The sequence below is a fragment of the Ranitomeya imitator genome, chromosome 3 (genome assembly GCF_032444005.1).
Source record: "Ranitomeya imitator isolate aRanImi1 chromosome 3, aRanImi1.pri, whole genome shotgun sequence".
In the NCBI taxonomy this organism is placed as follows: domain Eukaryota; kingdom Metazoa; phylum Chordata; class Amphibia; order Anura; family Dendrobatidae; genus Ranitomeya; species Ranitomeya imitator.
In genome coordinates, this window is record NC_091284.1 from 819,259,725 (window position 1) to 819,277,514 (window position 17,790).

A 17,790-nucleotide genomic window follows, 5' to 3' on the forward strand; every position below is an offset into this window, starting at 1 on the left:
ACCCTCCTAAGCCCGCGTCATCCAGGCGTGCTTCCCGACCTCTGAACACGCCAGCCAGCAGGTATTCACCGCACCACCCGGTGGATGCCAGAGGCCGACTAGACACCCAAGAGCAGGCCATCCCCACCCGGGATGCTGCTCCCGAGCCTGCAAACAAGGTAAAAGTCCCCCTGGACCAACTGTGTCGCTTCCAGGGACCCCTCACCAGCCGAAATAGGAGAGATACCACTACCTAAGCCGACCTTGGGAAAGCTAATCTTCGGTCTAGAGGTACACCTGTAAGAGGTTTAAACCCCCCCCATCAAGGACAGAAAGGCAACTAATGTGAGGGAGAGGTGCCACCCCTTTTAGCCAGTCCCCTCTCTTGTGGTGCGGTTATGGGTGATCAATAAAAAAATATATTTACACAACAGCTAAATATCGTGTATGGGGGTGCTGAAGAAGACATGTCATACCTGAAATAACCCACTGGTCTGTGTTTGTTTGTACAGTGCGTACGATGCTATAAATAGAGAAAGTTCCTGACATTACTTGATACAAAACCTAGTTTATTAGACCATATTAAGAACTCTTACAAATACCGTCAGGTTCTACAGAAGTGCTTGTTGCTCTTCAGTCCAAATCCCTATTAAATGGACAAGGGACTCAAGTTTCCAAATTAAGGTCCAGCAGGATATTAAAAAAAAAACAAACAAAAAAAACAAACAAAGCAGATAATCCAGTGCGAGGAGACTGGAGACTACGGTCCTAGTAAGCTCTACGGCCCCAAATTGATGCTTCTTCAGGAGTTCTGGCTGTCTGGTAACCCGGGGGAGGTCAATGGCATCCACACTTGGCAGGAATTCGTTCCAGTCTAAAAAATAAATCTGTTGCTTTGGAGTCGGCGTGTAGCTTTCAGGACGCGGACTATCCTCGGAATGACTAAAGTCTAATGAAATGACGATGGTGGCACACGGTGATTGGAGCCGCACATGGTGAATCCTCCTGCACCTGAGGATACAGCAATGGTTTGTTACACACATGACGACGCTGGAAAGGTTAACGCAATGCAGTCAGACTTCATATCCCATGATCGTGGTCAGAGCTGTGGACTGGCTAACGGGGACCGTTTGATCAGACGCACATTGCAGGACACCAGTATGAATGGGGGGGGGGGGGGGGGGGAAATCATGTAACTCAAGGATGGATAGTGTGATTCAAAGTAAGAGTGCAGGGGTCTCAGGGAATATACAGCGGACACCCACAGGTGTAATATCCAGGGAAATGGGTACAGCTGTAACATATTTACCTATGTTAAATCTGTACCCATATGCTGTACATATGCTGACATTTTTATTGGCATCATTTTGGTATAAAATATTTACTTTTTGCTTTAGAGGGTGATATTTAAGAACAAAAAAAAAAAAGTTATCGCTATGGATGTAGCATTACCAATTTTGCAGTTTTTTGGGGATTTTTTTCTTTTTATACATCTTTACTATCCGGCGACCACAGTCGGGGTACCCCCACACGACAACTTCCCTGTTTTTCCTTCGCATCCTCACTAGTTGAAGAGGGCCGGATTGATCTAGGGTGAAACCTCCCTTTGAAACCATATAGATGACAAAGAATTAACTAGCCGGGATCAGATTTATCTTTGTCAGGGCAGGAGTTCAGGTGTCACGGACCCGAATACCCAAATTAGGACGCTTATCCTAAGTGGTGCCGTATCTTAAGCCTCCTTGCCAGACTTAATAAAAGCCATATTGGCAGTCGGAAAGGGGTGCATTGTGTAGGGTTGTTTGGATACTTCCAGCTCAATTACATGCTAAACTTTACAGGAAAATAGTCAACGCTACTGTGCTCACCTAAGTGCAACCAGTCAGTGATCAACATCTGCATCTTCAAACTGTCCGGCCTCTGTGGGTGCAGCCTCCACGTCCATGCCATCTAGAAAGAACAAGGCGGCATTACAGTGAAGGTACAGGAACCTCTTCCGGCATTTCACATCCAAACCACAGGACATAGATTGCACATCGTCTTGTAAGAGGTCTGGATGATATGGGTGCTGCTGTTTTACACCGCGGCGGGCTTTGTGTGAATGCCTCAACCCGATGCCGAACTTGTGTCAATAAGACGCTGCTCAGTGTAATCCCATGTCCAGCTACTGGGGGGCCACGACTATTACACTCCTGCCACCAAGTTTACCTTCATAATCCACTGCCGATCCTTCAGTGCGGACCCCAGCCATGGTGTGCTGATTGGAAACAGAAGTGGCCAGCATGCCTTCTAACCGCTCCAGAGTAGCCTGACCTTCGGAGGTGAGGTGAGACAAGCCTTCTTCATAGGTATAAAATGTGGGGATGTCGCCCAGTCCTTGTTCTGGAGGAAGCGAAGAAAAAAAAGAAAAGAATTAAAGACTTTAAAAAAAAAAGTAGTAATTTTTACATGATGGAACATGGATCCATATGGGAATAAGATTGTCCATGTCACAACCCATCGGGTCCCGGCTATCGCCCGATGGCTGCCCGAACTGATGTCCAGCCAGGACTGCGGCACTTAAATGAGGCTGACAGCAAAGTGTCCAACCCAAAACTTCTCTGATCTATTGCAGTAACAGAAGGATGTTGCTGATGGATCGAATGCATAAAGAATTAAGAAGAATGCCGACAAAAGGTTTTTCATTTTTCTTTATTGTAATCAGTCAAATACTTTAATTGAAACCAGATTGTGATAATGTTTGTATAATCTGTATTTCTGATTGCAGAATATTGTATGCTGCCTTCTGTACGTCTATGAAAACTGCTCTCTTGCCTGTTTGGAGATATGGACAAATGCATGTATATAGCGCACAAGACCTTATGGGGGGACCACATTTATTCCCTTGGGAGAGTTTTCTACAAATGTTCTCATGTTTACAAGCACAAGTCATTGTGCAGCAAGCGGGAACAGCTCCAAAAAAAAAAAAAAAAAAGGCAGCCCTGTCAGTCTGACCCAGAAAATAAAGTACCGTTGCAATATTTACAACATGAAAAGTCTGTGGCGGTATTGCCATTTTTCCCCAACCCCCTCAGAAAGAGTTAATAAATGAATCGGAAATTTATGTGTACCCCAACATAGCGGCATCAAAAACTACAAACTTGCACGACAATCAACAAGACCCATAAAGCTACATCAATGGCAAAAATGTTATAAGCCAAGTAGTAGGTTACTAGAATATCCCCTTTAAGACAGGCAGCTGTTCCTTAACCCCTTCATGACCCAGCCTATTTTGACCTTAATGACCTGGCCGTTTTTTGCAATTCTGACCAGTGTCCCTGGTAATAACTCAGGAACGCTTCAACGGATCCTAGCGGTTCTGAGACTGTTTTTTCGTGACATATTGGGCTTCATGTTAGTGGTAAATTTAGGTCAATAAATTCTGCGTTTATTTGTGATAAAAACGGAAATTTGGCGAAAATGTAGCCATAACCCTAATCACAACCCTAACCACAACCCTAATTCCAACCCTAACCCTAAGGCTATGTGCCCACGTTGCGGATTCGTGTGAGATTTTTCTGCACCATTTTTGAAAAATCCGTGGGTAAAAGGCACTGCGTTTTACCTGCGGATTTACCGCGGATTTCCAGTGTTTTTTGTGCAGATTTCACCTGCGGATTCCTATTGAGGAAGAGGTGTAAAACGCTGCGGAATCCGCACAAAGATTTGACATGCTGCGGAAAATACAACGCAGCGTTTCCGCGCTGTATTTTACGCACCATGGGCACAGCGAATTTGGTTTTCCATAGGTTTACTTGGTACTGTAAACCTGATAGAACACTGCTGCGAATCCCCAGCGGCCAATCCACTGCGGATCCGCAGCCAAATCCGCACCGTGTGCACATAGCCTAATTCTAAAGGTATGTGCACACGCTGCGGAAAACGCTGCGGATCCGCAGCAGTTTCCCATGAGTTTACAGTTCAATGTAAACCTATGGGAAACAAAAACCGCTGTACACATGCTGCAGAAAAACTGCACGGAAACGCAGCGGTTTACATTCCGCAGCATGTCACTTCTTTGTGCGGATTCCGCAGAGGTTTTACAACTGCTCCAATAGTAAACCGCAGTTGTAAAACCGCAGTGAAATGCGCAGAAAAACCGCGGTAAATCCGCAGCGGTTTAGCACTGCGGATTTATAAAATCCGCTGCGGAAAGTTGGGTTGTGAAGCCACCCCCCCTGGACTAAAGTACAACTCCCCCTGTCCCTGCAGATCGGGTGAAATACGTACGCTACTCACCTGGTAGCAGTGTTTTTTCAGGAGCCATGACAGCACAACGAGAGAGGGGATCCGCCCTTCAGGGACAGGAAACCTCAGACATAAAAAGGGCGGCACCTCACTCCCCCGCCAGTTGGTTTACAGAGTATGAAAGGACCTTCTAGGTTAGTAGCACATAAACAATATTAATATATGGTACAATTCACCCAGTGAATAAACTTAGGAATTTCCTAAAGGAAGTGTTGAACCCATAGGCAAAAGAGGGTAGGGAATATAAGGGTGCTGTCATGGCTCCTGAAAAAACACTGCTACCAGGTGAGTAGCGTACGTATTTATTCAGTCGCCATGACAGCACAATGAGAGACTTTCAGAGAAGTGAATAAAGTGACTAGGGAGGGATGATAGCCTCCAGCACCCTTCTCCCAAACGTGAGGTCGGAGGAGCCACCTAGATCTAACCTATAGTGTCTAAGAAAGGTGGATGGAGAAGACCATGTGGCCGCCTTACAGATGTCCTCAATCGATACTTCTGCTCTCTCAGCCCAGGATGTGGCTACCGCACGAGTGGAGTGTGCCTTTATACCTTCTGGAATTTCCACGCCACCTGCGGTATAAGCAAGAGATATCGCCTCCCTAATCCATCTGGCTAGCGTATTTTTTGATACTCTAAGCCCCTTCCTAACTCCCTGGTAGGATAAAAATAAGGAGTGATCTTTCTTCCAGGTGTCTTACTGAAATGTATTTGAGAAGGCACCTACGTACGTCCAGACAATGAAATCTCTGTTCCTTATCGTTAGAGGGATTAGGACAAAATGAAGGCAGGACCACCTCCTGAGATCTATGAAATTTTGACGCAACCTTTGGAAGATAAAGAGGGTCAGGCCTCATCACCACTCTATCTTCCGTAAATTGCATATATGGACGTTGTCTGGACAATGCCTGTAGATCACTAAAGGTACTGTCACACTAGACGATATCGCTAGCGATCCGTGACGTTGCAGCGTCCTCGCTAGCAATATCGTCCAGTGTGACAGGCAGCAACGATCAGGCCCCTGCTGGGAGATCGCTGGTCGGGGAAGAAAGTCCAGAACTTTATTTGGTCGCTGGACTCCCCGTAGACATCGCTGAATCGGCGTGTGTGACACCGATTCAGCGATGTCTTCACTGGTAACCAGGGTAAACATCGGGTAACTAAGCGCAGGGCCGCGCTTAGTAACCCGATGTTTACCCTGGTTACCATCCTAAAAGTAAAAAAACAAACACTACATACTTACCTACAGCCGTCTGTCCTCCAGCGCTGTGCTCTGCTCTCCTCCTGCTCTGGCTGTGAGCGTCGGTCAGCCGGAAAGCAGAGCGGTGACGTCACCGCTCTGCTTTCTGGCTGCCCGGCGCTCACAGCCAGACCAGAGAAGCAGAGCGCCGAGGACAGACAGCGGAAGGTAAGTATGTAGCGTTTGTTTTTTTACTTTTTAGGATGGTAACCAGGGTAAACATCGGGTTACTAAGCGCGGCCCTGCGCTTAGTTACCCGATGTTTACCCTGGTTACCGGGGACCTCGGGATCGTTGGTCGCTGGAGAGCTGTCTGTGTGACAGCTCTCCAGCGACCAAACAGCGACGCTGCAGCGATCCGGATCGTTGTCTGTATCGCTGCAGCGTCGCTATGTGTGACGGTACCTTAACCCTTCTAGCCGATGTGAGGGCAACTAAGAGGGCTGTTTTGACCGACAGGATCTTGATTGGGACAGAGTCAATAGGCTCGAACGGAGCTTGTGTTAGAGCCGAGAGCACAAGATTTAGGTCCCATGGAACTATTCTTTGTTTAATAACCGGCCTGGATCTGGTAACTGCTTTGAAAAACCTTGTTATCCAGTGATTACTGGCTAAGTTAGAATTATATAGTGCCCCTAGAGCTGAAACCTGAACTCTAAGGGTGCTGGTAGCTAAGCCTAACTCTAGGCCCTTCTGTAAAAATTCTAAGATTTGAGTAATATCAGGTTTTTGATCAATTCGTGCCCCTGAACTTGATAGGAACTTCCTCCATACCCTAACATAAATGCTAGTCGTGGAGGGTTTCCTACTTTTAAGCAGAGTATTTACAAGATTTTGAGAGAATCCCTTCCCTTTCAGAAGTGACCTCTCAAGTTCCACGCTGTCAGGTGCAAGTTGGTTACTCGTGGATGCAAGACTGGACCTTGGGAAAGGAGGTCTGGAATTTCTGGGAGGATCCATGGCTGGGAAATGGACATGCTTCTCAACCATGGGAACCAAGACCTTCTGGGCCAGAACGGGGCTATTAATATCACTCGGGCCCTGTCTTCCCGAATTTTCCTCAGAACTATAGGAATTAGATTCAGAGGGGGAAAAGCATAGGCGAGACTGAAGTTCCAGGAGATCAGAAGAGCGTCGATTGCGTACGGGTTGTCCCTTGGATCTAGGGAACAGAACTGATGAAGTTTCTTGTTTCCTCGACTGGCAAACAGATCTATTTCTGGACATCCCCACAACCGTACGATCTGATTGAAGACAGCCGGTTTTAGAGACCAGTCCCCTTGTTTGAGCTCGTTGCGGCTTAAATAATCGGCCATGGTATTTAGTTTTCCCTTTATATGAAGGGCCGTAAGGGAGAGTAGGTGATTTTCGGCCATCTGAAAAATACGATTTGTAACGTTCATTAATGACCTAGACCGTGTACCTCCTTGGTGGTTCACATAAGCAACGGTCACCTGGTTGTCAGAGAGTAGTCTAACATGTCTACCCTACAGAGGTACAAGGAACTTATCCAAGGCGCGTTCTACCGCCATCAATTCCTTCAGATTGGAAGATGAGTCCCGCTCAGATTGGGACCACAGACCCTGAATGCAATCATCTTCCCAGTGTGCCCCCCAACCCGTGGGGCTAGCATCAGTTGTTATCACTCGTGTTATCTGATATGTCCAAGGTACCCCTCTACGCAGATTAGGGATGTGCGTCCACCACATTAGTGAACCCGTGGCCTCTACGGATAGGGAAATTTTTTTATCAAGGTTAGCGCCCAGCCGCCGAAAATTATGCAGAACATCCCATTGCAGAGACCTGGAGTGAAACTGTGCCCACATCACCGCCGGAAAACAAGAAGTAAGTGAACCCAAAAGTGACATAGCACTTCTTAACGAGACTACGGGATTATTAATTGCTCTGGAGGCCAGGCGATGAGTAGTATCAACTTTTGAGTCTGGCAGGCGACATTCCTGCTGACCCGAATCCACAATAAGACCCAAAAGCTGCTGTGATGTTGAGGGCTGAAGACGCGATTTCTTGAGATTGATAATCCATCCTAAGTTATGCAATGCTGCCATCACTTTCTCCAACTGCTCTTTACAGTGTAACTCTGAACGCCCAACGATCAATAAATCATCCAGGTAGGGAATTATTAGTATGTTTTGCTCATGAAGGTGCGCCATAACCTCTACCATAATCTTAGTGAAAACCCGGGGTGCGACTGCAACACCAAAGGGGAGTGCCCGATATTGAAAGTGCTCTACTGTGCCGGCAAGAGAAACCGCTACCCTGAGAAAGCGCTGATGATTTACATGTATCGGGACATGATAATAGGCGTCTTTCAGATCTAAGACAACCATGAAGCAATTGTGAAAAAGAAGCTTTATTGCCGTTTTCACAGATTCCATTTTAAAGGATGGGATCAGCAAGAATTCATTCAGGCCTTTTAGATTGATGATAGTACGATATGACCCATCTGGCTTCTTTACCAGGAATAAAGGGGAATAAAACCCCATACCTCGTTCTTCCGTGGGTACTCTAATAAGAACTCCCTTTTGTTGGAGATCTTGAACCTCTGACTCCAATGCCAACTGTTCTGCAGGAGAAGAACGGATAGGAGTTAGTTTAAATTTGTCTTGAGGGATCTGATGAAACTGGAACTTTAATCCCTCTTTAATGATACTGAGTATCCATGGACTATTGGTGATCCTCAACCAGGCTGGGAAGAAGGCTAAAAGCCTACCGCCCACCTGGACCGCCAGTCATTGAGTTTTCTTAGAGTCCCGAGGGGAGTTAAACATATACCCCCTACCTCTTCTTCTGCTGCTGTAATATCTGGACGAATCTCTATTTGGTTCTCTATCAGATCTCCGGCGATAAGACCATCCTCTGTTGTAATCACGCCTATAAAAAGGTTTTCTCAATAGAGGGAACCGCTTTTTAGAGTCGCCTGCCTTCTCAAGCAGCTCATCAAGTACCGGACCAAACAAATGAACCCCTTCACAGGGGATGCCACATAGTCTTGATCTGGCCTGTAAATCACCTGGCCAACATTTAATCCAAAGTGCTCTGCGGGCTGCGTTGGATAAGGCTGAGGATCTTGCGGCCAGCCTAACAATCTGCTGACGCATCTGAAAGGAAGGCTGCAGCATCTTGGATCATGGGCATAGAGGATAGAATTTCATTTCTAGGAACTTTATCCTTGAGTTGGTCTTCCAGGTGACCTAGCCACACCATCAAAGACCGAGCTGTGCAAGTGGCCGCAATTGCTGGTCTCAGGGATCCCGCAGAAGTCTCCCAAGCCCCTTTAAGGAACACATCAGCTTTTCTATCAAGCGGGTCCTTTAGGTTACCTAAATCTTCAAATGGAAGAGAAGACTTTTTGCATGCCTTGGCCACCGCTGCATCTAACTTCGGGACCTTGTCCCAAGAAGCCGAAGCCTCTTCCTCGAACGGATACCTTCTTTTAAATGCTGGTGGAAGTGACCCCTTCCTTTCGGGCTTCTTCCATTCCTTCGTAATCAGTGACTTGATTTTCTCCACTACAGGAAAAACCCTTCGGGATTTACGGTCTATGCCCTTGAACATAATGTCCTGAATGGAGCATTCTGACTGGGTTTCTTCAATCCCCATGGTGTTGTTGACGGCCTTCACTAGGTGATTAACCCTATCTAGTGACAGACATGCTCGGCTAGACTCTACGTCCTCTGAAGATGATGGATGAGAATCCGAGCTCGCACCATCTGAATCCACATCTGACAGTGGGGATGAAACTTCTATCCTCTTTCTGGACCTTGTCCTATGAGAACTGGACTTTAAGGAATCCCTGACCTCCTGTTTAACCATGTCCCTAAGGGTAGATGTCAGGTCAGGGGCCTCCTCCTCGATTAAGCGCTGTATGCAGGATCTGCACAGCTTCTTTTTATGCCCATCTGGAAGTGGCTCTGTACATACGGCACACTCCCTATGCTTGGCTTTGGAAGCACATTTTCTCCCCTAGATAAGGAGAGAGGGAATACAAGGAGGGACAGCAATCAGAAAGCGTACTTTCACGTAGCTCACTTACCCATCCCTGCAGCAAATGGTACCGTAATCGGGGGGTCCTCTTTAGCCGGAGAATCCTTACGGCCTGAGGATTTGGTAGATCTTTGAGCAGCTTTAGCTCCACCAGCACGACTACTGCCACTAGAACGCCGCTGGGAGCTTCTCAGAGACTTCCCTGTCTGTGGCTGCTCCAGTGGTTGCTGCTGTTCACCGCATAGCTGCGGAGTTCCCTCAGGTGACTCCATTAGGAAAGAGGACAGGAACAAGCAGAGGCGTCTGTGCAGGTCTTAAATCCTCCCCCTGGGTACCACCCCCGGATGGGGGTCAGCAGGGCTTCCTCCAGGTGTCAATAATCGGCATTACGCCGATAGACTCCGTCCACTGTGAGCCGCGCCCCCACGCTGAGCGCCGGACTCCCTGTGGCCACAATCCCCCTACCGCCCCTGGGCGCCGCCATTAGCCGGAGAAAAAAAAGCGCTACCGCGCATGCGCGGTCGCGTCATCCGGACACGCCCCTTCCGGTCACAGCTGCGGCGCTGAGGACAGACGTGCCGAACAGGGACGGCAGCGTCCCCCGGCAAAAGCGGACCACAGCGGCAGCGGTGGACAGACCCCAGAGGCCCCACAGACATGGTGCTACGGCCTGCTTACCAGGTATGACCACGCGGACACCTAAGAAGCTAACCCTTTCCCTTGGGTTGCTTCCTCCTGCTGCCACCTACACCAACAGTCCCCCTGCCGTGTGGTGCTACCAACCTCCTGACCAGACCGAGGCAGGGGACCCCCGCTACCTGTATCGGCCCGTCAGGAGTGGGATAGCTTCTTTTCTTCAACCTTCTTCGCAAGGTCTGTCTGAAGAGGTTCCTCTGTCAGGGACAGGAAACCAACTGGCGGGGGAGTGAGGTGCCGCCCTTTTTATGTCTGAGGTTTCCTGTCCTTGAAGGGCGGATCCCCTCTCTCGTTGTGCTGTCATGGCGACTGAATAAATGGGAGTTAACCCTTTCACCCGATCTGCAGGGACGTGATCTTTCTGTGACACAGCATCTGCGTTACAGGTCGGATTGGCACCGACTTTCATGACGCATACGCTGTGTCACAGGTCGGGAAGGGATTAATGCAGGCAGGAGGGTTGAACTCAGTAATACCTAGCAGTTTACAGGCAGGACACGGCCTCCAACTTCACAATGCAAGAGCAGGCAGAGGGGCACAAGAAGAGTAGCAAGTGGGTGAATGGGAGAAGAGAAGGGCCGGGCGGACGCGTGCACTTCATCACTTTCGGGCCCTCAATTCCTGCATACAATGTGTCACGAGGGCCCAAGGCTCGCCAGCAGCTTAGGAACAGAGGACGGGCCGGCAGCGCCAGACGTCACTAATGTCAGATGTGGCCGGCCCACACAATGCAAGTAGCTATGGGCGTGAGTGCTTGGGGCCCGGAGCGGCTTAATAAAGCCAAGTAACCCCAGGCCCTAGTATGCAGGACAGTCTGCCAGGATGTTTACACAGCGGCTAGGCTGTGCAGCGTGTGTCACTCAGTCCCATACACCAGTAATATCCTGATGGCGGCTCTGATTTCCATTAACTATTAGCAAGCACAGTTTTGAAAAACCGCAAGACATAAGCAACGTCCATTAGAAATTAGCAGAATCTCTCCGTATACACCAGACTTAGCAAAAGAAGATGGAGGGGGAAAGACGCTCACCGTGTGCCTCCACATCATACTCTTCTCCTTCAAAGTCGTCATCTGAATATTCATCGTCAGGATCGGGGTGGAAGGCCTGACAGTAACACATGGCATTGAACATCTCCTCCACTGAAATGAGGGCACAGGAGACTGAATACAGAGACAGGAAAACACCACATAACCCAAAACCACCAAAGAGATGCCTACAGTCAGCCTTATTCTCAGGAACAAAGCGGATTTCAGTGATTGGCTCCTCATCATTGTCGTCATCATCCTCCTCCTCATTATCTTCTCCCTGATTGTTCATATTTGCTTCGTTTCCATCACCGTCTACAACAAAAAACATACACAAGACAAATAAAAAGGCTTAATTGTATAATACATCCTGCATTATACTGCGGAGTTGCGCTCACTATTCTGCTGGTGCCGTCACTGTGTACATACATTACTGATCCTGAGTTACATCCTGTATTATACTTCAGAGCTGCACTCACTATTCTGCTGGTGCAGTCACTGTGTACATACATTACTGATCCTGAGTTACATCCTGTATTATACCCCAGAGCTGCACTCACTATTCTGCTGGTGCAGTCACTGTGTACATACACTACATTACTGATCCTGAGTTACATCCTGTATTATACTCCAGAGCTGCACTCACTATTCTGCTGGTGCAGTCACTGTGTACATACATTACATTACTGATCCTGAGTTACATCCTGTATTATACTCCAGAGCTGCACTCACTATTCTGCTGGTGCAGTCACTGTGTACATACATTACTGATCCTGAGTTACATCCTGCATTATGCCCGAGAGCTGCACTCACTATTCTGCTGGTGCAGTCACTGTGTACATACATTACATTACTGATCCTGAGTTACATCCTGTATTATACTCCAGAGCTGCGCTCACTATTCTGCTGGTGCAGTCACTATGTACACACATTACCCCAGAGTTGCGCTCACTATTCTGCTGGTGCAGTCACTGTGTACACACATTACTCCAGAGCTGCACTCACTATTCTGCTGGAGCAGTCACTGTGTACATACATTACTGATCCTGAGTTACATCCTGTATTATACCCCAGAGCTGCGCTCACTATTCTGTTGGTGCCGTCACTGTGTACACACATTACTCCAGAGCTGTGCTCACTATTCTGCTGCTGCAGTCACTGTGTACACACACATTACCCCAGAGCTGCACTCACTATTCTGCTGGTGCAGTCACTGTGTACATACATTACATTACTGATCCTGAGTTACATCCTGCATTATACTCCAGAGCTGCACTCACTATTCTGCTGGTGCAGTCACTGTGTACACACATTACTCCAGAGCTGCACTCACTATTCTGCTGGTGCAGTCACTGTGTACATACATTGCATTACTGATCCTGAGTTACATCCTGTATTATACCCCAGAGCTGCACTCACTATTCTGCTGGTGCAGTCACTGTGTACATACATTACTGATCCTGAGTTACATCCTGTATTATACTCCAGAGCTGCACTCACTATTCTGCTGGTGCAGTCACTGTGTACATACCTTACATTACTGATCCTGAGTTACATCCTGTATTATACCCCAGAGCTGCACTCACTATTCTGCTGGTGCAGTCACTGTGTACATACATTACATTACTGTTCCTGAGTTACATCCTGTATTATACTCCAGAGCTGCACTCACTATTCTGCTGGTGCAGTCACTGTGTACATATATTACATTACTGACCCTGAGTTACATCCTGTATTATACCCCAGAGCTGCACTCACTATTCTGCTGGTGCAGTCACTGTGTACACACATTAGTCCAGAGCTGCACTCACTATTCTGCTGGTGCAGTCACTATGTACATACATTACATTACTGATCCTGAGTTACATCCTGCATTATACTCCAGAGCTGCACTCACTATTCTGCTGGTGCAGTCACTGTGTACACACATTACTCCAGAGCTGCACTCACTATTCTGCTGGTGCAGTCACTGTGTACATACATTGCATTACTGATCCTGAGTTACATCCTGTATTATACCCCAGAGCTGCACTCACTATTCTGCTGGTGCAGTCACTGTGTACATACATTACTGATCCTGAGTTACATCCTGTATTATACTCCAGAGCTGCACTCACTATTCTGCTGGTGCAGTCACTGTGTACATACATTACATTACTGACCCTGAGTTACATCCTGTATTATACCCCAGAGCTGCACTCACTATTCTGCTGGTGCAGTCACTGTGTACATACATTACATTACTGACCCTGAGTTACATCCTGTATTATACCCCAGAGCTGCACTCACTATTCTGCTGGTGCAGTCACTGTGTACACACATTACTCCAGAGCTGCACTCACTATTCTGCTGGTGCAGTCACTGTGTACATACATTACTGATCCTGAGTTACATCCTGTATTATACCCCAGAGCTACACTCACTATTCTGCTGGTGCAGTCACTGTGTACACACATTACTCCAGAGCTGCACTCACTATTCTGCTGGTGCAGTCACTGTGTACACACATTACTCCAGAGCTGCACTCACTATTCTGCTGGTGCAGTCGCTGTGTACATACATTACATTACTGATTCTGAGTTACATCCTGTATTATACTCCAGAGCTGCACTCACTATTCTGCTGGTGCAGTCACTGTGTACATACATTACATTACTGATTCTGAGTTACATCCTGTATTATACTCCAGAGCTGCACTCACTATTCTGCTGGTGCAGTCACTGTGTACATACATTACTGATTCTGAGTTACATCATGTATTATACCCCAGAGCTGCACTCACTATTCTGCTGGTGCAGTCACTGTGTACATACATTACATTACTGTTCCTGAGTTACATCCTGTATTATACCCCAGAGCTGCACTCACTATTCTGCTGGTGCAGTCACTGTGTACACACATTACCCCAGAGCTACACTCACTATTCTGCTGGTGCAGTCACTGTGTACACACATTACTCCAGAGCTGCACTCACTATTCTGCTGGTGCAGTCGCTGTGTACATACATTACATTACTGATTCTGAGTTACATCCTGTATTATACTCCAGAGCTGCACTCACTATTCTGCTGGTGCAGTCACTGTGTACATACATTACATTACTGATTCTGAGTTACATCCTTTATTATACCCCAGAGCTGCACTCACTATTCTGCTGGTGCAGTCACTGTGTACACACATTACTCCAGAGCTGCACTCACTATTCTGCTGGTGCAGTCGCTGTGTACATACATTACATTACTGATTCTGAGTTACATCCTGTATTATACTCCAGAGCTGCACTCACTATTCTGCTGGTGCAGTCACTGTGTACATACATTACTGATTCTGAGTTACATCCTGTATTATACCCCAGAGCTGCACTCACTATTCTGCTGGTGCAGTCACTGTGTACATACATTACATTACTGTTCCTGAGTTACATCCTGTATTATACCCCAGAGCTGCACTCACTATTCTGCTGGTGCAGTCACTGTGTACATACATTACATTACTGATCCTGAGTTACATCCTGTATTGTACTCCAGAGCTGCACTCACTATTCTGCTGGTGCAGTCACTGTGTACATACATTACATTACTGATCCTGAGTTACATCCTGTATTATACCCCAGAGCTGCACTCACTATTCTGCTGGTACAGTCACTGTGTCCACACATTACCCCAGAGCTGCGCTCACTATTCTGCTGGTGCAGTCGCTGTGTACATACATTACATTACTGATTCTGAGTTACATCCTGTATTATACCCCAGAGCTGCACTCACTATTCTGCTGGTGCAGTCACTGTGTACATACATTACTGATCCTGAGTTACATCCTGTATTATACTCCAGAGCTGCACTCACTATTCTGCTGGTGCAGTCACTGGGTACATACATTACATTACTGATCCTGAGTTACATCCTGTATTATACCCCAGAGCTGCACTCACTATTCTGCTGGTGCAGTCACTGTGTACATACATTACATTACTGATCCTGAGTTACATCCTGTATTATACTCCAGAGCTGCGCTCACTATTCTGCTGGTGCAGTCACTGTGTACATACATTACATTACTGATCCTGAGTTACATCCTGTATTATACCCCAGAGCTGCACTCACTATTCTGCTGGTGCAGTCACTGGGTACATACATTACATTACTGATCCTGAGTTACACCCCAGAGCTGCACTCACTATTCTGCTGGTGCAGTCAGTGTGTACATACATTACATTACTGATCCTGAGTTACATCCTGTATTATACTCCAGAGCTGCGCTCACTATTCTGCTGGTGCAGTCACTGTGTACATACATTACATTACTGATCCTGAGTTACATCCTGTATTATACCCCAGAGCTGCACTCACTATTCTGCTGGTGCAGTCACTGGGTACATACATTACATTACTGATCCTGAGTTACATCCTGTATTATACCCCAGAGCTGCACTCACTATTCTGCTGGTGCAGTCAGTGTGTACATACATTACATTACTGATCCTGAGTTACATCCTGTATTATACCCCAGAGCTGCACTCACTATTCTGCTGGTGCAGTCAGTGTGTACATACATTACATTACTGATCCTGAGTTACATCCTGTATTATACTCCAGAGCTGCGCTCACTATTCTGCTGGTGCAGTCACTGTGTACATACATTACATTACTGATCCTGAGTTACATCCTGTATTATACCCCAGAGCTGCACTCACTATTCTGCTGGTGCAGTCACTGTGTACATACATTACATTACTGATCCTGAGTTACATCCTGTATTATACTCCAGAGCTGCACTCACTATTCTGCTGGTGCAGTCACTGTGTACATACATTACTGATCCTGAGTTACATCCTGTATTATACCCCAGAGCTGCACTCACTATTCTGCTGGTGCAGTCACTGTGTACATACATTACATTACTGATTCTGAGTTACCTCCTGTATTATACCCCAGAGCTGCACTCACTATTCTGCTGGTGCAGTCACTGGGTACATACATTACATTACTGATCCTGAGTTACATCCTGTATTATACTCCAGAGCTGCACTCACTATTCTGCTGGTGCAGTCACTGTGTACATACATTACATTACTGATCCTGAGTTACATCCTGTATTATACCCCAGAGCTGCACTCACTATTCTGCTGGTGCAGTCAGTGTGTACATACATTACATTACTGATCCTGAGTTACATCCTGTATTATACCCCAGAGCTGCACTCACTATTCTGCTGGTGCAGTCACTGTGTACATACATTACATTACTGATTCTGAGTTACATCCTGTATTATACCCCAGAGCTGCACTCACTATTCTGCTGGTGCAGTCACTGTGTACATACATTACATTACTGATCCTGAGTTACATCCTGTATTATACTCCAGAGCTGCACTCACTATTCTGCTGGTGCAGTCACTGTGTACATACATTACATTACTGATCCTGAGTTACATCCTGTATTATACCCCAGAGCTGCACTCACTATTCTGCTGGTGCAGTCACTGTGTACATACATTACATTACTGATCCTGAGTTACATCCTGTATTATACCCCAGAGCTGCACTCACTATTCTGCTGGTGCAGTCACTGTGTACACACATTACCCCAGAGCTGCGCTCACTATTCTGCTGGTGCAGTCACTGTGTAAATACATTACTGATTCTGAGTTACACCCTGTATTATACCCCAGAGCTGCGCTCACTATTCTGCTGCACACTTTCCCTATACTCACCGGCCACCTTGCCGTTGACCATCTTGCCGTCCACCATCACGTAGATGTGCTCCTCCGGGTAGGTGGCGGTGTCTCTGGAGATGGCGTGGAGACTAATGGACGGATATTCCAAGGAGAAGCCGAGACCGGAGCTGTTCAGCCACGACAACCGACTACAAGGAAAACAGAACTGAGCGGAGAACCTGACAGTTGTCAGAAGGACATCAACTTGTCTCTCTTCCTCTCTGCTCCTGGGAAAGCTGGGTGACACCACGAGAAGCCGAGCTCCCAGGAGCCAGTAACGGGCCACACACTATGACAGGCGGCGACTCCCTCTCACCTTATGTTGATATACAGGGTCCCGGTCCCCAACCGGTGCCCGCCCCATACCGCCTCGGTTCGGGGCTGCAGCCGCCTCACATCCTCCTCGTCCTCGGGCGGCGGGAAACTGCTCAACACTCCCAGCATGACTGACCGAGCGAGCGCCTCCGTGCCGAACACCACGTGACCAGATCCAGGCTCCTGCTCCCAGCAAGCACCGCGCGGTCCGAGCCTTGACAGACGCAGACAGGAAGTGACGCAGTTCGTACACCCCGCGCTCACAGACCACTTCCGGTTCGGTTGTGGATGGAAACCATAGCAACGCTGTAAGCCGGTTGCGGCACCGGAAACAAGACGCAGCAGTGACCCCGGTCAGGGCGATAAGAAGAGTCACATCGATCTATAATGTGACGGTGTGACTCCTCCAACTCTCACTGTGTGAATGAAACGTAAAAGCCGCTTTTTTTTTTTTTTTATAGAGCTGAGGGTCTGCTGCAGTGTATCAGTGTAGAATATGCTGTTTTTCCGGATTCCCACGCTCCGGGT

General features: G+C 47.4%; 1 protein-coding gene across 1 annotated transcript; it reads right to left on the reverse strand.

Annotated features, from left to right (window-relative positions):
• Window positions 1–531: 531 nt before the first annotated feature.
• Window positions 532–17,470, reverse strand: CLNS1A (chloride nucleotide-sensitive channel 1A). Its single transcript, XM_069759364.1, has 7 exons — window positions 17,264–17,470; window positions 16,945–17,096; window positions 11,426–11,548; window positions 11,237–11,347; window positions 2,188–2,361; window positions 1,848–1,929; window positions 532–990 (listed from the first exon to the last, which is right to left on the reverse strand). Exons 1-6 carry the CDS (start codon window positions 17,389–17,391, stop codon window positions 1,862–1,864), a joined length of 756 nt encoding a protein of 251 aa, XP_069615465.1. The 5' UTR covers window positions 17,392–17,470; the 3' UTR covers window positions 532–990; window positions 1,848–1,861.
• Window positions 17,471–17,790: the final 320 nt, after the last annotated feature.